Raw genomic sequence first — 18,407 nt, 5'->3', positions numbered from 1 at the left:
TGAACGTATAAGCTGGTAACCGTCAATCATCGCACACACCTGCTTTAGTAAAACAGTGTGGCACAATGGTTAGGTGGTTGGACTAGGACCTTGTCGACCAGGGTTCAAATCCCCACTTGTCCATAAACCTCAGGGGGCCCAGTCACTGCCTCTCAGCCTGTCCTACCTCAGAGGGTTGTTGTGCGGAATTTAATGAGGAGAGGGAGAACCGCCTTGAGCTCCCTGGAGAAAAAAAGTGGGATATAAATGAATTAAAGATAAGAAGAAATCACGCACCAGCACATAGTTATCAACTATGGAACTCTCTTCCACAAGTGGCAGTGTTGACTACTAGATGGCTTTAAAAGAGAGTTAGACAGATTCATGGACAAGAGGGCTATCAATGACTACTAGGCTAGGATGCTGGAACCAGCAATGCTTATGAATACCAGTTGCTGGAAAACACAGGAGGGGAGAGTGTCCTTGTGCTCAAATCCTGGCTTATAGGTATCTGGTTGGCCACCATGAGAACAAGATGCTGGACTGGCTGGGCCTTTGGCCTGATCCAGCAAGCTCTTATGTTCTCAGAAGTTTTCCAAACCTGAACGCTCTGACCCGGATTGCCTACCCAGCCGATGACAGACTGAAGCACCAAGGGGATGTTGTATTCGTGCAGCTGGAAGAGCTCGGGGGGCTCACAGTCCACAGTGAAGCTGTTGCTGTCGTTGTTAAACTCCACGGGGCACACGAAACATCTGTATCCAGACATCACATACGACAGCTGGGTTGGCAGAGAGGGAAACGGAAGAGGCAAAAGGTGAGTCACTGCCAAGGGACTCTGATATGAATCACAGCAGAGTTGGAAGGTGCTCTCAAGGGCCATCTAGTCCAAGCCCCTGCAAGCAGGAATCAGAGCTAGAGAAACCTCTGTTTGAAAACTTCCAGTGAAGGTGAGTCCACCAGCAACCAATGAAGTCTGTTCCATTGCCAAATCACTCTTCCCAGCAGAATATTCTTAAAGGTTATTTAGAATCTCCTTTCTTGTCACTTGAATCCACTGGTTCAGGACCTACCCTCTGGAGCAGTAGAAAACAAGCTTGCTCCGTCTTCCATGGACCAGCCCTTCAGATATTTATTTTAAGTGGACCAGTTGGATGGCTAGGAGCCTTGGGAACCAGACATGACAGAAATGTGTGAATTATTCTCATGCTTTGCCTACATTTCTTTCAGGCTCTGAGCCCAAATATTATTGTTGTATTGGATAGCTACTTGATGTTTCAGTTCTGGATTCCTGAACTGAATTATTATCAAAATTGTCGCTCTCTCTTTCCCCCCCCCCCCCACAGCAACTCCAAGTGGCCTACAATATCTGAAGCAAAACAACCACCACCTACATTTAAACATCCTACCCAGCCAAATAGGCAATAGATAGTTAAAAGGCGAAGGCCAGGTCGAAGAGGAAACTTTTTGCCTGGCGCCAGTAGCACCCCCATGGGGAGAGCAGTCCAGAAATGAGGAGTTGCCACTATAAAAGCCCGCTCTCATGTTGTTGCCGCCCCCCAGACCTCCCATGGTGGGAGCATACGGAGAAGGACCTCAGGTGATTATTGTAAATTCACAAAAGGAGGCTACCATTCAGAGAACTTCCTTGGTGGGCTGATGGTGCTCTGTGGGGCAGGCCCCTCGCCCTCAACAGGTCCCAGACTTCCACCATCTATCTCCATCAGGTCGCTTTACGGGTAACACAGCCTCTTGCTCCAAGGCCCAACACAACTTTTGTTCTTAACCAAAAAGGAAAGAAGCAACTTACTAGCAGGCCGAACACCACAGTGGCAAAGAACCCTCCGATAAAGCCTTCCCAGGTCTTCTTTGGGGAGAGCTGCAGATACAGGAAGAGGCAAGAACGTTAAAAGGTAAGAGCTGCAGAAAACAACAGAGACTCCATGAACACATCGGACGGGACAGAAGTCCCAAAACTAAGTTACAGTGAGGGGGGGGGAGTATTTGATCCCCTGCTAAATTTGCCCGTTTGCCCTCTGATGAAAAAATGACCTGTCCATAATTTTAATGGTATGTTTATTGCAGCTGTGAGAGACAGAATCACAACAGGAAAAAACCCCAGAAACCCAGAAGACAAAAGTCAGAGGTGGATTTGCATTATAATGAGGGAAATAAGTATTTGATCCCTTTGCAAAAGATGACTTAGTACTTGGTGGCAAAACCCTCGTTGGCAATTACAGAGGTCAGGCGTTTCTTGTAGGGGGCCACCAGGTTTGCAAACATCTCTCCAAGTCAGTGAGATTTCGAGGCTGATGTGTAAGCACTCAAACCTTCAGCTTCCTCCACAGATTTTCGATGGGATTAAGGTCTGGAGACTGGCTAGGCCACTCCAGAAACTTAATGTGCTTCTTCTAGAAGAAGAAGAAGAAGAAGAAGAAGAAGAAGAAGAAGAAGAAGAAGAAGAAGAAGAAGAAGAAGAAGAAGAAGAAGAAGAAGAAGAAGAGTTTGGATTTGATATCCCGCTTTATCCCTACCCGAAGGAGTCTCAAAGTGGCTAACAATCTCCTTTTCCTTCCTCCCCCACAACAAACACTCTGTGAGGTGAGTGAGGCTGAGAGACTTCAGAGAAGTGTGACTAGACCAAGGTCACCCAGCAGCTGCATGTGGAGGAGCAGAGACACAAACCCGGTTCCCCAGATTACGAGTCTCTTAACCACTACACCACACTGGCCACTTGTTTGCTGCCTTGGCCATGTGTTTTGGGTCATTGTCATGCTGGAATACCCATCCTCGACCCATTTTCAATGCCCTGGCTGAGGGAAGGAGGTGCTCACCCAAGATTTGATGATACATGGTCCCTTCCATCGTCCCTTCGATGCGGTGAAGGTGTTCTGTCCCCTTAGCAGAAAAACACCCCGAAAGCATAATATATGTCCCCCTCCATATTTGACAGTGGAGATGGTGTTCTTGGGGTCATAGGCAGCATTCCTCCTCCTCCAAACACGGCAAGTTGAGTTGATGCCAAAGAGCTTGATTTTGGTCTCATCTGACCACAACACTTTCACTCAGTTCTCCTCTGGGTCATTCAGATGTGCATTGGCAAACTGCAGACCGGCCTGTACATGTGCTGTCTTTAGCAAGGGGACCTTGCGGGCTCTGCAAGATCTCAGTCCTTCATGGCGTAGTGTGTTACCAACTGTTTTCATGGTGACTATGGTCCCAGCTGCCCTGAGATCATTGACAAGTTCCCCCCGTGTAGTTCTGGGCTGCTTCATCACCGTTCTCCTGATCATTGCAACTCCCTCCACGAGATGAGATCTTGCATGGAGCCCCAGACCGAGGGAGGTTGAGTTATTTCGTTTTTCTTCCATTTGCGAATTATTGCACCAACTGTTGTCACCTTCTCACCAAGCTTGGCAATAGTCTTGAAGCCCAGTCCAGCCTTGTGCAGGTCTACAATCTTGTCCCTGACATCCTTGGACAGCTCTTTGCTCTTGGTCATGGTGGCTACTTTGGAATCTGCTGGATGGATTGCTTCTGTCGACAGGTGTCTTTTGTACAGGTACTGTAACGAGCTGGGATTACAGGTAAGACCTCTCCCTTACAGCAGGTGCTTCTAATCTCAGCTCGTTACATGCAGTGAGGATACCAGGTAGACTGACATCTGCCTGGTTGATAGGGGATCAAATGCTTATTTCACTCATTATAATGCACATCAATCTCTGACTTTTGTCTTCTGGGTTTCTGGGGGTTTTCCTGTTGTTATTCTGTCTCTCACAGCTACAATAAACCTACCATTAAAATTATGGACTGGTCATTTTTTTGTTAGAGGGCAAATGGGCAAATTTAGTTGTTGTTGTTTAGTCGTTTAGTTGTGTCCGACTCTTCGTGACCCCATGGACCATTGCACGCCAGGCACTCCTGTCTTCCACTGCCTCCCGCAGTTTGGTCAAACTCATGTTCGTAGCTTCGAGAACACTGTCCAACCATCTCGTCCTCTGTCGTCCCCTTCTCCTAGTGCCCTCAATCTTTCCCAACATCAGGGTCTTTTCCATGGAGTCTTCTCTTCTCATGAGGTGGCCAAAGTATTGGAGCCTCAGCTTCACGATCTGCCCTTCCAGGGAGCACTCAGGGCTGATTTCCTTAAGAATTGATAGGTTTGATCTTCTTGCAGTCCATGGGACTCTCAAGAGTCTCCTCCAACACCATAATTCAAAAGCATCAATTCTTGATGCTTAAAATTTAGTAGGGAAATTTAGTTGAAATTTAGTAGGGAATTGAAATTTAGTAGGGAATCAAATACTTCCCTCCCCCTCGCTGTATAAGCATTGAGGAAGGGCCATAGCTCAGTGGCACATCTGCCTTGCAGACAGAAGGACCCGGGCTCCATCTCCAGGTAGGGATGGGAGAGTCTGCTGCCTGAAACCCCTGGAGAGCTGCTGCCAGCCAGTGCAAACAATAGTGAGCTAGATGGACCAATGGTCTGATGCAGTATAACGCAGCTCTCTACATTCCTGTGCTCTAGTGCACCTGCCAAACACACTCCACCCTCTCACACAGCACTATCAGCCTGGATGCAACCGAGGAGGTGCCTCCCTGGAAGGGCATTCAAACCCAGCTTTTTCCAAGAACAGCTTTTCCCAAGAGTTGTCCATCCATCTCGGGACCAGAACCAACCTTAATCAGCGGAGTGCGTCCAAAGAAGAAGCCAAACATGTAGGCCATGATGTCGTTGCAGATGACGCAGGAAATTGGGACGATAAACCTAGATAGCGGGGAAGGGAAAAAGACCTCGATAAACCACTCAAAGGACCTGCCTGGATTGGAGAGAAGCACACTTGACAACAGCAAGGGGCAGCAGCCCACAGCTGTGGCTCAGACCTAGAGATCTTCTTGCCAGCAGGGAGTTCTAGCTGCTAATTTAGAAATGGCACTCTGGAAGCCTGTCCCCTGACGGGTGGATGGATGCGTTCATTTGAACCAGCAGGCGCCATTTCAATCAGCAAAACTCCCACTCCTAATAGTGCTTTCATAATTTCATTTTATAGAAAGAACTCCTGGTGCAAATTAAGGGCCCAGAGCTTCTCTCGAACCTCAGTTTAAATGAGAATTTACACCCTGCTAAGCAGATATTTCGGCTTTCAGAAACCACAAGTATCATTCAAGTGTATGGATTTTCACACCCCTCCTCGCGGTTGTTTTCAAAGATATTAGCTGCCAAAGCTAGATTTTGCTTTTCTGTGCTAAACACGTCTCTGCATTCTGTGATGAAATTCACATCATGGTTCCGAGAAATATTTGGATGGTTATCATTATCATCAAGGGACTAACTATACATGATGCTAAAAGCTACAGCTGAAAGCTTCTATTTGCCCTGAAAGGAAATTTCCCACTAGTGTCCAGAGGGATTCTCCCCAACCCCTGCAAATACTAGTTTTTGAGGAAAAGTTTTCTCCAGGACTACCGGTACTGCAGGGAGGGTATTCTTAAATTCTCCCTCCATGTTTGCTGCAATCCCAATATTTATTAGCTTGCCTTCCCAACCCCCTTGTTGATGCATTTTTTAAAGGTTGGCATTTCTGAATATCATGCCTAGTTTGGCCTTTAGTTGCTATGTTTTCACTTAAAGGGTGTGAATATTGGTTTGATCTGCAAAAACAACAACAACAAACAGATAATCCTGCCAGTGGCTGCATTTCCTATGCTGATTGACAAGCTACGCTAAATGTATTTTGATAGCCATGTTACAGATGGCTCCCTTGGTAAGTGCCAATGGCATCCTTATCCTCTGGACAAATGAAATTACAATTTATGCAAAAGTGAGAGCCAGCTGAAAAGACACTGGTTGTGGGAACCTTGATGTGTTATCATTTCATGCTGGCATGGTTTGAATGGTTATTCATTTTTATGGCACCTGGCATAATGAGAGTGATCTCCCTCCAACTGTGAGTGTTTCACTCTGAGATAGCCGTTAGGACAGGTTAGCCAATGGATGGATTTGGGGTGGGGATTCCTGCCAGGCTGAATTATCCCAGAAGATGACCTGGGGAAAAGATGGGACACATGGACCAGGTCTCACATTAGGTGATGGCACTCATTGTCATTTGGGCCTCTCCTAGCTGGACTGAGTTGGAGTAGACAGTGGGCTCCAAGAGGGTCTTGCAGTTTTTCAAACTGCTGGTGGTTTCATTTAGGCCACCAAGCTTGCAATTTGTTAGGGAACGGAGTAGGCAGCCTGTCCTGGATGAGGACAGAAATGGAGACCACACAATTCAGGTTGCAAGGGCATTTTCAGACAAGAAGCTTAAGTCGCCTCTGGGCCTCTCGTGCGCTACTAATTCAGAACTGGTCTTATGCTGGCCTTACAAATCAGATTGAAGCAAGAGCTGAACTTTAAGCCTCATGCAGGAAAATGCCCGAAGCGTACCTGCTTTTTTTGCTGAGCAGAGAGCAGTTCCTGTGCAAGGCCCACTAAGTGGCTGCCTCAATATTTAGAAAGAGCACATGCATGCACAGAAAAGCAGACTGGGATTCCTCCTTTTTGCCTGGTTAATGCCAGGAAAACTCCCCCCAGATCTCACCATGCCAACCCAAAACAGTTGCCCCAAGGCAGGTGGAGCAGTGGGCAGAGGGGGCATGAGCCAGCGGCCCACTGATTCCTGCTCCTACTAGTGAAGCCCCATGCAGGAGGCCTGTCCCCATGCTATGTTCTTTGTCCTTCAAGGCAGCACAGCAGAAAGTCAGTAAGCAGCACCAACTCACCAGATCATTCCTTCAAACAGGTTGTGAATGATGAGGTGGGACTGGGTAACAACTATTAGCAAAGTCACATGGGTCCAGCCAAACTGGAAAGAAAGAACAGCATGCAATCCAGTTTGCAGGGGGCAAAAAACAACATTTCTCAAGAACACACACCAAAATGCTGATTAGAGAAAGAGAGAAAACATCAGGGAATTTGCCACCCCACGTACCACAACGATAGGCACAGCATTAGCAAAAAAGACCACACACACACACGGCAGCTTGTCTCTAGTCTGGAATCAAGGGGGAGCCCCTTCCAAAACCGATCATCGCTTCCCAGGAGGCCCACTGTCCATGCTTTCTTTCTTGCAAACAAAACAAAAAAACCAAAGGTCCACCCACCATTCATTCTCCCATGCAGACCAGATCCGGATATATCTGCATCCTCGGGGTTCTGATCAGCAATTCGGCTGTTGAGAGAGGCCTCATTTTGAACTGGGCAAAGGCGAGGTCTAGAGATCTCGTTGGACCTCCCCCCCCCCATCCTCCCCAGCCAGCATCATCCCCAGGGATGATGGGAGTTGGAGCCCAGCAACATCGAGGGGGGGGGGCGGGCACCCCCCGGAGCAACATTGGCTCTGTCCACTGAATCCTCCCACGCAACTTGAGACATGGGCAAAGCACTCCATAGCTCCTTCCTCTCCAGCAGAGGCCCAGGGAGAGTCCCCCCTTTAGCTGCCACAGCTGCTCACAGCAATGGCCTGAGCCTTTGGTTTTGCTCAGGGGTTGTGGCAGCTGGTGGTGCTGAAGGGCTGGCCTTGCCAAAGCCACAGTAATAGCTTACAGAAGTGGGAACCTTTGCTGCCCTTTCACAACCTTGTACATTGTGTATTATTAATCTATTTATAAAAACATGTTTGTGCCTCTATGGCATTAAAAAAAAAATCAAAATAGTTTACAGTGGTACCTCGGTTTACAAACTCAATCTGTTCCGGAAGTCCGTTCTTAAACCAAAACCGTTCTTAAACTGAAGCGTGTTTTCCCTAATGAGGCCTCCCGCCGCCGGTGCCCTTCCACTGTTTGGATTCCGTTCTTAGACCGAGGTAAAGTTCTCAAACCAAGACACTATTCCCGGTTTTGCGGATTTTGTAAACCAAATTGTTCTTAAACCGGACTCTTCTTAAACCGAGGTGCCACTGTACAGCAATAAAAACACAAAACTGTTTAATAAAAAAACATTTAAATGTTTAAAACAGACACCAATTAACCCATTGCAGAATGATTTATTCTTTAATGGCCTACAAAGGCCTGGCAGAATAGAAAAGTTTTCTGCGGGCGTTCAAAAGTTGGCACAGGAGGAACCTGCTGTATCTCTAGTGGCAGAGGGTTCCACAGGACTAGGCCTGTGACACTAAAGGCTCAGTTCCTTGCTGTTGTCAAATGAGCCTCACCAACTCGGGGAATGACCAGCGATGATCTTGGTGATCAAGCTGGGATATGAGGGTTCAGGGGGTTCCTGAGGTACTCTGGGCCTACGTTGTTATGGGCTTTGTAGCTTAATACAAGGAGTGTAAACCTGGTTCAGTAGTAGATGGGCAGCCAGCGCAGATGCTTCAACCAGGGTCCTGCATGTTATTGGCCAGAAGCTGCGATCAGCAGCCTGGCCACTGCATTCTGCATCCCTTGGAGCTTTCAAACCAAACTCAAGGGAAGCCCAACGTAGAACACATTGCAGTAATCCAGCCCCGGGGTGGTCAGCTCCAAGCCTGAGTTCACCTGGAAACTCATGTGTAATGAATTCATACTTAATCCGTTTGTTTATTAACATATGTTTTCAGGTGTTTAAAAAGATTTAGGCAATTGCAAAATAAACTTTTAAGACTGGCAGGAGTTGTGGGCCTCCCCATTCTTCAATCCGTTGTTCACACACCAAAGAAAATACGTAAAGTGTTTTAAGGAATACCAAAAAAAGAAAAAAGCCTTCTTCAAGCTGGTACCCTCCAATGGCCACGTTGGTAGGGGCTGATGGGAGTTGTAGTCAAAACATCTGGAGGGCATCTGGATGGGGAAGGCCAGTCAAAGGCAAGATAAGAACAGTCTGTTCCTTATCTCTCTCTCTCTCTCCCCCTTCACAAGCTATTAACTCTGAAAAGAGAAAATCTCTCTTACCATGTAGAATTGGAGTCGATAATGCTTTTTGACGAGGCTCAGAACAAACATGCAGAAGCCTGCAGAAACAGATAAAATAATTAAATGAGAACCTGATGTCCCCCCCCCCTTCAGTACATCCTGGCCAATCACAGGGCTGGCTTCAGACCAAGTGGGCGACTGGACTAGACTCTGCTTCTATCAAAACATGGCGCCCAATGAGAAAAGGACGCCGTGTCTCCATATTGCCGCCTGGCTCCAGGAATCCTTGAAGAAGCCCCTTCAAGTGCCATTGTCCTGAATGGGAGAGCAGAGTCCCACTTACCTGTTAAGTAGAGGGCAAAGGAAATGAAGCGGTGATATTTGCTAAGGATCCTCAAGGGCTCCTCCCTCTGGACCAAAGTGAAGAAATAATCCGTCACGGTTTCCCCATAAAAGAAGTAGTTCACACAGAGCAGGAAGTACCTAAAAGAATATACAGTACGTTGTCTTTTTCATAGAGGTTCCTAAGGCTCCTTTCATGAGAAATACTTCAACCAAATTTGGAAATTCTTCTTCACCCGGTTGAATGAGCTGATCAAGCTACAGATCGAATCCTGGTGCTGGAAAACACCAGAAAGTTGTCTAGGTCAGGCACGTCCAACTCTCTAGCGACTGCGATCTACTCCAAGTACAGTGGTACCTCGACTTACGAAGGCGATCCGTTCCGCGGCGCTCTTTGGATGTCGAATCCTTCGTAAGTCGAAGCGTCCATTTTGCGCATGCGCAAAGTGCGATTTGCGCATACCGTGCCCCCCGCTTCTGCGCATGCGCAGAACGCACGCGCGCCGAAAATACTTCCGGGTTTGCGGACTTCGTAAGTCGAAACCTTTGGAAGTTGAAGCATTCGTAAGTCGAGGTACCACTGTATAATAAAACTGGCAGTGATCTACCCATTGTCATTGCCCATAGCTGTGGAGCATTTTTTTGGGGGGGGGAGGATTGAGCTGAGTTGTTGAGCTTTTTTAGGGGGAGACACAGGTCAAGAACCACATGGCTCAGCCAACCTCCAGACTTGAGGTAAAGGCAGCTGAGAGCCCAGCTAGACATGGAATTCTCACCAGCCGTTGGAATGAGACACTCAGAGAATGGTTGAGAGAGAAATCAATGGCTAGGGAAGGGAGTGACAGCAGGTGGACAAAAGTGAGTTGCTTGGGGGCGGCCCACCCACGTTTGCAGCACCAGCTGGTGGACTGCAGCCAGGATTTCAGTAGTCCAGCAATGGAAACGCCTGAAAAATCTGCATTTAGCTTTGTGGCATAATAACTTACAGACTTTGGCCAGTGAGAAAAAGATAAGACATAAACTCTGTGTCTCTGGGGGGATAGAGGGTCCAGAAGGCTTTTATGCCATCTGGTGGGGTTTTATTTCCTGTGTTTCAGAATTAGATGCTCAACATTTACCATCCATTAAAGCTTCGGGAACACAGGAGCCTTGATTTATATTGGTTCCTTTTTCTTATTGTTTGCTTTCTACATGGTATGATGTACTGCCCTGCGCTGTTGGGTAACAGTCATAAATTAACAGTTATAAAGGAAAAGGTTAACAACAGCCGCCGCCTTGAGCTGGTTAGAAGAACAGAGCTGCATAGAGATATCCTCATGGAAAAGGGAAAGCAGACTTCAAGAGCTTACTCAGGTAGCTCAAACTCTGATTCCACTTACCAACTTAGGGTTCTGAACCAGGGCAGCTCATAGGAGTGATAAACGTTGTAACCGATGGTGATGATCTCTTGGAAGCACTTGATCTGCACACACATCACCTGAGAGAGACAGACACAGACAGACAGCAGTGGTGGACTTTGGGGTCTCAAATTTCCTACGACACCAACATTTGGCACTCACATACATCTTCTATTTTACATCATAGTTGTGGCGCCCTTGAGGCTCTGCACCCAGTGCAACCAAACCAGTCATGCTCCCCTAAATATGCTTTTGCAGACAGACAGACAGCAAGGGGGCACGAGTTCTAATAAATTTACAGGTCACTTCAAGAGAACAAGAAGCATTCTTGCATATTTTTTTTGTATTTATATATTACATTTATATCCCATGCCATTCCTGCCAAGTTCCTGCCGGAAAAATAAGGGATCGGAGCGGAAGTAGCAGGCCGGAAGTAGCGCTGCAGCCATTTTGGAACTGGGCGGAGCATGCTCAGAAGCGACTTTTGATGCTGCTCTGCCCAGTTCCAAAATGGCCGCCGCACCAGAAGTCGCCCTGCAGCCATTTTGGAACTGGGCAGAGCAGCACCAAAAGTCGCTTCTGAGCATGTTCCGTCCAGTTCCAAAATGGCCGCCGTGCCAGAATAAACCGGGGGGAAACAAAAAAAACCCGTTTTTTCAGCTGGGAACAGCTGGGAAAACGGGGGTTTCCCGGGGAATACGGGAGACTTGGCAGCTATGCTCAATGGATGGCTCTCTGCTTGTGGAATTATCTCCCCAGGGAGGCTTGCCTGGAGCCCTCAGTACATAATTTGAGGCATCAGGCAAAAGCATTCCTCTTTCCCCATGGCCTTTTAAACTCGTGAGGAGGTGGAATCCAGCCCTGCCTTCCGGCAAGATTGAAGCCATTCCCGAACCCCCAGGCCTCCATCGGGAAAAGACCAGAAAGACCACAAAGACTTACGATCATCATCAAGACCATTGGTCCCAGGTAGATGATGATGAAGAAAAAGACGATCATCGCCAGAGTCAGGATGCCTCTCACCCACCAGTTCTTCCATCTGCAGAGGAAGGAAAGCATCAAAAGAGATCAGGGATTCCTTAGCTGTGACTCCTGCACTGCAGGGGGTGGTACTAGATTGGGACCTCTCCAACTCAACAAGTGTTTGAGTCCAGGGTGGATAAAAACCAATGTTTTTTTCAAAAATAAAATAAAATGCGGTAACCAGATTTTATTTACTTATTTAACTCAGATTTTTAAAATAAAATGCTTCTGGAGGAAAAATCTTTCTAAAGATGGTTTTCTACTTAAGTTACATTCTAGTCCAAAGGCTATTCACCAGGAAATAAGGATTTGTTTAAAGTTTTTCATCTGTGCTAAAACTCAGTCTAGTTTTTTGTTTGTTTGTTTTTTAAAAATCGCTTAACCACATCAGTTAACAAACATGGATACATATGCTATAACGTTATTGTTTTAGTTAACTAAATTGTTTAAATTGTTATTAAGGAAATGATTGTTTTTCTCCTTCCAATAAAGTACAGCAGAAAAGTTGGCCATATATAAACAACTAGCTGGCCAGGCCACGCGTTGCTGTGGCTCATGCCTGTGATTCCCCCCACCCTGTCCCGATCCATGACCTACCCTGTCCCCTCCTGCCCCAAACCCACACCCAGGCGAGTCCCCACCTCCATTCGGCCTAGTCTGTAAAGGCGAGTCTCCATTTGGCCTAGTAGCTGCAGTACCAGTCAGGGGCGTACCCAGGATCCAAACTAGGGGGGGGCAAGAGAGGGGAAGAGAGAGAGAAGGAAGGAGGGAGGGAGGGAAGAGAGAGAAGGAAGGGAGGTAATTTTTTTGGCTTCTGGAGGGGGGCAGCTGCCCCCCTGGGTACGCCCATGGTACCAGTGTAGCCTCTGATAGAGGGCCAAGGTTTTCTAGCTGTGGTACCAGTGTAGCAGCCACTAGAGGGCACTGTGTTGCAACCTCTTCTGCCTTCTATTTCCCAGCTTCCCTGGCTCTCTGAGTTCAGGGTTTCAAACCAGTGGGTTTTACCTGGTTTTCGTGGCACAGGTGTGAGATGTGAGGAATCTAAGCACATGGAAACACTCGGATATCCCCATGTGACGCTGTGGCCAAATTTGAACGCGATCGGGCAAGCGGTTTCGGAGAACGTCACGGCCTAACAAATATGGACCTTCTACATATACAGTAACCCGAAAAGTTTGAAACCCGAACGCAGCGCAAAGTGCCATTTTGCGCATGCGCAGACCGCGTGCGCTGCTTTTGCGCACGCGCGTGCGGCGAAAACACTTCCGGGTTTGCGCAGTTCGTAACCCGAACTGTTCGCAAACCGAGGTGTTCGTAACCCGAGGTACGACTGTATATATATAGATAGATAGATAGATAATTTAATAATTATCTGTCTATGTATTTCTGATAGTATAACCAAAGCAGTAATTTTTGATATAACTGTAAAAACTACTCTGAAAATTTATTATTCCAAAAATGAAACCTTCACCTGATTGTAAATATTAAGAGGATACCAGCAAGGTTGAACCTTTCTGTCAAAAATGATTTAAACCAAGTCTTACTGACTAGTGATTAAATCAAGTCTTACTGATTAAATCAGTTTTCTTTTAAACAATTGTTAAAACCTATATTTATTGCCTATTTTTAGATTATTACTGTTTTTCCTTTATTGTTTTATGTATTGCATATTTATGTGTGCTGGTCAAGAACCGTAATAAATCAATCAAGTCTTACTGACTAGTGATTAAATCAACTCTTACTGACTACTGATTTAAATTGATTTGATTTGAATCAAATCCGCCCTGTTTGAGTCTATGAGAGAGCTTGCAGGGGAAGAAACAGAGGCCCCGCTGTGGAAATTTACTCTTCCCAGAATCGGAAGATCCGCTCCCTGATGGCTTTCAAAGTTTTGGCACATTCCTAGCAAGGGCGAAAGGCAACTGCTATTTCTGGCACCAGGCTGCTTCCTGAGAGAACACAGACACACACACACACACACACACACACACACACACACACACACACCATTCTCCCTCGGGGTCTCTTGGCAGAAGGTCACGCTCCAGACCCTGCCAGAGAAACAGAGGCCTGCAGAAGACGCCGTTGTGAAACACATACACACACACACATACCAGCAACAGACGCAAGACTGAAACACAACCTGAGAGCAGCGTAACGTAAGAACATAAGGCGAGTCTCCTGGATCAGGCCAGTGGCCCACCTTGCTCAGCATGCTGTCCTCACAGGTGCCCCAAACGGAAACCCCCAAGGAGGAATCCAGGCACAAGAGCAGCCCCCTCCTGTCCTGCGCTTTCCAGTAACTGATATTCAGAAGCCTTGCTGCCTCTGACTGTGGGGACAGAGCACAGCCATTGTGGCCAGTAGCCAACGATAGCAGATAGAGAATAAATAGTACCACTGACAGTCACCTCCCACCCCAAAAAACCTCTTCTTTTTTAAGGTGTCCTCTTTTTTATTTGATTTGTATTTTTCTTTATTTAGTTCTAGACATTTTTTAGTTCCTTTAGTGACTTTTACCATATATAGGAGAAATTTCATAATTTTTGCGTGGCATTCCTTTGGAATGAGATGATGAAAAAGTAGCATTATACTTCATTGCGTTTTGTGCTCACTATACCCCTTCCTGGGAAGCGGGTGGCGCTGTGGTCTAAACCACAAAGCCTAGGGCTTGCTGATCAGAAGGTCGGCGGTTCGAATCCCTGCGACGGGGTGAGCTCCCGTTGCTCGGTCCAACCTAGCAGTTCAAAAGCACGTCAAAGTGTAAGTAGATAAATAGGTACCGCTCTGGTGGGAAGGTAAACAGCGTTTTTGTGTGCTGCTCTGGTTCGCCAGAAGCGGCTTAGTCATGCTGGCCACTTGACCTGGAAGCTGTACGCCCGCTCCCTCGGCCAATAAAGCGAGATGAGCGCCGCAACCCCAGAGTCGTCTGCGACTGGACCTAATGGTCCAGCTTTAGCTATTTATACTCCTTCCTATGCATTACAGTGGTACCTCTACTTACGAATAACTCTACTTACGAATGTTTCTACTGTACTTACGAATGGAGCTCCGTCCGCCATCTTGGATGCGGTTTAGATAGGATTTTATTCTACTTACGAATTTTTAGATAGGGTTGCTTCGACTTACGAATTATTTCTCCCAATGCATTCCTATGGGATTCAACGTACAATTTTTTTCGACTTACAAATGTGCGTTCGGAACGCATTAAATTCTTAAGTAGAGGTACCACTGTATTTCTTTATTGCATTTTTACCCCGCCTCTCCTCCAAGGAGCTCGAGGTGGCGTAAGTGGTTCTCCTCCTCTCCATTTAATCCCAACGACGACCCTGCGAGGCAGTGAGAGGCCCAAGATCACCCAGTAACCTTCAGGGCTCAGTGGGGATTTGAACCCTGGTCTCTCAGGCCCTAGACAGACTCTAACCACTACATCACCCTGTGGTGTCCCTGAGGAAGCACCCAGCCAAAAAAATGTGTCATGCCTGCAACAAATCATATTTCTGGCACCTGGAGTCCGTTCCCACCCCCACCCCCACCCCCTCAAAGCAGGCTGTTCTAATGAAGAAAGCCAAAGAAGGTGGACAGCATCCTTGGAATCATAGAATCATAGAGTTGGAAGAGATCACAAGGGCCATCCAGTCCAACCCCCTGCCAAGCAGGAAACACCATCAAAGCATTCTTGACATATGCCTGTCAAGCCTCTGCTTAAAGGAGGAGACTCCACCACACTCCTTGGTAGCAAATTCCACTGCCAAACAGCTCTTACTGTCAGGAAGTTCTTCCTAATGTTTAGGTGGAATCTTCTTTCTTGTAGCTTGAATCCATTGCTCCGTGTCCGCTTCTCTGGAGCAGCAGAAAACAACCTTATAGAATCATAGAGTTGGAAGAGACCACAAGGGCCATGATGTGTACATTGCCAGTGGTCTTTCCAGGCTGGTCAAGGCAGCCAGAGCTGGACAGTGCTGGGGGGAATTGGAAAATGCCTCTTCATGGGAGGGCATTTGTCTAACACATTGGTAGGCCCGGGGGCCAGATCCGGCCCAATCGCCTTCTCAATCCAGCCCGCAGATGGTCCAGCGTGTTTTTACATGAGTAGAATGTGTCCTTTTATTTAAAATGCACCTCTGGGTTATTTGTGGGGCATAGGAATTCGTTAATTTATTATTTGCTCATTAGTAGACGGGGCAGGGGGTGGGCAGAGAGGTGCCACCATAACCTCTTGGGCCAGCCTTGATGGGACTGGGCACCAAGCAGTATTTGTTGGGGAAGGGCCAGAGCTCAGTGGCACAGCATCTGCCTTGCAAACAGAAGGCCCCTGGTCAACCCCCAGTTGCATCTCCAGGCAGGGTTGGAAGAGATGGCTGCTGGAAACCCTGGAGAGCTGCTGCCAGTCAGTGTAGACAATACTCAGCAAGATGGACCAATGGCCTGTCTCTGTACAAGGCAGCTTCCTATATGCCTGTGCTGTTTGTGGGGGGCCCAGCCTCTCATAACACATGATGGTGGCAAATCTGTAGGATTGGGGAGGTTGGTGGGGTGGGGAGTCCTGGTTGCATACAGGCCCCTGCCATTTTGGCTCCTGCTCCTCGGCAGAGCTATGACACCATAACTATTAGATAAAGCACCCTTTCAGGTCCACCTGGGGGAGGGAGAAATGCTTGTGAGATCACTACTCCACTTGACCACTTCAGTCTCACAGGTGCCCCATGATGCCTGTTCCGCATTTGTAAGAACTTTAATCTTTTAGTGTGGCAGCACTTACACTTTGGAACTCCCTGCCTATTGATATCAGGCAGGCACCTTCTGACAAGCCTACCCAGATGCTAAGAAAGTTGATGTGAGTTTTAAGCTGTTTTCAGTCCATTGAGATTTTAAGTTTTTGAATGTCTTAAATCATTACTGATTCTTCTTACCGATCCTTTTATTATTTTGCCTTACTTTGTAAACAATGCTGAGATTTGTGTTTTTCCCCAATATCAAGCAGTGTATAAAATACATGAAATAAATAAAAAGTGGGCTTTGCTGCAAAACGTCCGAGTGTGTTTTGACATCAGCATTTACCTGGAGGACAGGTTGGAGAGAGCCCTGTTGAGGACCTCTGGGGTGTCATCCACCGGCGCTGCTTGGGCAACTTCTGATTTGCACTCGCTGTCTGACGCCGTTTCTCCATCCAGCTTGCTTTCAAACTCTGACTCCTGCAGGACAAGAGAGGCAAAGGTTTAATGGAAAGAAGCAAGGGGGGTCAGGGTGAAGGGCTTCCATCTGCACACATGACCTGCCTACAGGTAGGTAGACGTGTTGGTTTGCCATAGTCAAAACATAAATTTTTAAAAAAATCCTTCCAGTAGCACCTTAGAGACCATTGCATGTGATATCCTAGTTGGACTGAAGCTGATTTGTGGTGGTGGGTGGGGAATGCATCAAACAGCAGCATTTATCAAGAAGCTATAGGATCAATATGGATTGCAGTCAGTGCCGTGTGAATGCTGCTTTGTGAGAACATAATAGGAGGCCACTGGACCATCTAGTCCAGCATCCTGTTCAGGGTGGATTTGATTTAAATCAAACAACTGATTTAAATCACGATTTAAATCTCTAGTCAGTAAGGCTTGATTTAAATCATAGTTTTCTTGCTGGTATAACTTTAATATGCTGGTAGATGAAGATTTTTAGAATAACAACTTTTCATATTAGTTTTTTTATCCCCAGTTTAATAGGTTAATCATTCATACGGTCTCCTCCCTCATCATCAGGATGTTTATTCGGCTTTACGCCCATCATAAAACACAACTCAACAAAATAAATCAAATAAAACAGCGGACTCGTTCAAGCCACAAATAATATAACACAATTCACAGCTCACAAGGACAAATATTAACAATCAAAAAAGAAAAGTTTAAGATTATGATTAAAAAATTTAGGCACTACGCTAAAATCAATATCTGATGTCATTATAGAAAATTCTTATAACTATAAATAATCTGCTAACATTCCATTCCGTCTCTTGTACGAGAGGACGGCTGTTAGGAATTTAGCAACCTGTAGAGTAATATAATACATTCATACTGTATTTGGACAACTTTTCTGTTGTACTTAGGAAGGAGAAAAATAATCATTACCTTAATAATAACAATTTAAATAGATTTATTCAACTGAAACAACAACATTACAGCATATGTTACAGCATTACAGCATATGTTATTTGCTTAAACAAACATCCATGTTTGTTAAGTAATTTGGCTAAACAAAAACAAAATATATATATTTTAAGAAACTTAAGACTGTCAGCCCAGCCTACACATGAAAAACTTAAATACTGTCCACTCCAAACAATCAGAAAAATATTGTTTCTATTCTATTCACTGAACTTCTTGAAACTTAGCACTGAAGGGGTTGATTCTGTATTCATAGGTTTGTAGAACAATAGGATTAAGGTCTTTTTCTCAACTCTGTTCATGTTATAACATTTTTGCTGTGAAGAAGAGGCATGTGATCTCTGTTGAGTCAAATTCAGTTTTGAGAACTGCAAAAGTAAACCAAGCATCTGTGATAATATCTTGCAGGCAGAGAAACTGCCCAATAATCTTACAAAAACCTCTGGAAGAGCATGACATTGTGAATGGATTAATGGAATTTATTTACCAAAAAAATTAAACATATACAACCTTATTCTACATAATTAAAAAACTAATCTTTATTTCATGATAGAATAACCTTTGGATGGTAATATATTTTCCTCAAAAAGCATTTTATTTTAAAAAATCTGATTTAAATAATAAAAATCCGATTTAAATT

At 45.9% G+C, this 18,407-nt stretch overlaps 1 protein-coding gene across 1 annotated transcript in view; it reads right to left on the bottom strand.

The window, feature by feature from the left end:
* CDS2 (CDP-diacylglycerol synthase 2) overlaps nucleotides 1–18,407 on the bottom strand; it is a 41,099-nt gene that overhangs the window by 7,505 nt on the left and 15,187 nt on the right. The window contains exons 2-10 of the mRNA XM_035119052.2: nucleotides 16,674–16,807; nucleotides 11,532–11,628; nucleotides 10,572–10,669; nucleotides 9,194–9,333; nucleotides 8,890–8,948; nucleotides 6,742–6,824; nucleotides 4,657–4,744; nucleotides 1,790–1,858; nucleotides 608–760 (exon numbers count right to left, since the gene is read on the bottom strand). Of these exons, the coding sequence (XP_034974943.1) occupies nucleotides 608–760; nucleotides 1,790–1,858; nucleotides 4,657–4,744; nucleotides 6,742–6,824; nucleotides 8,890–8,948; nucleotides 9,194–9,333; nucleotides 10,572–10,669; nucleotides 11,532–11,628; nucleotides 16,674–16,807 (921 nt within the window). The remainder of the gene's footprint in view (nucleotides 1–607; nucleotides 761–1,789; nucleotides 1,859–4,656; nucleotides 4,745–6,741; nucleotides 6,825–8,889; nucleotides 8,949–9,193; nucleotides 9,334–10,571; nucleotides 10,670–11,531; nucleotides 11,629–16,673; nucleotides 16,808–18,407) is intronic.

The sequence above is a fragment of the Zootoca vivipara genome, chromosome 6, assembly GCF_963506605.1.
Source record: "Zootoca vivipara chromosome 6, rZooViv1.1, whole genome shotgun sequence".
Taxonomy (NCBI): domain Eukaryota; kingdom Metazoa; phylum Chordata; class Lepidosauria; order Squamata; family Lacertidae; genus Zootoca; species Zootoca vivipara.
This window is presented reverse-complemented; position numbering and strand designations above follow the sequence as displayed.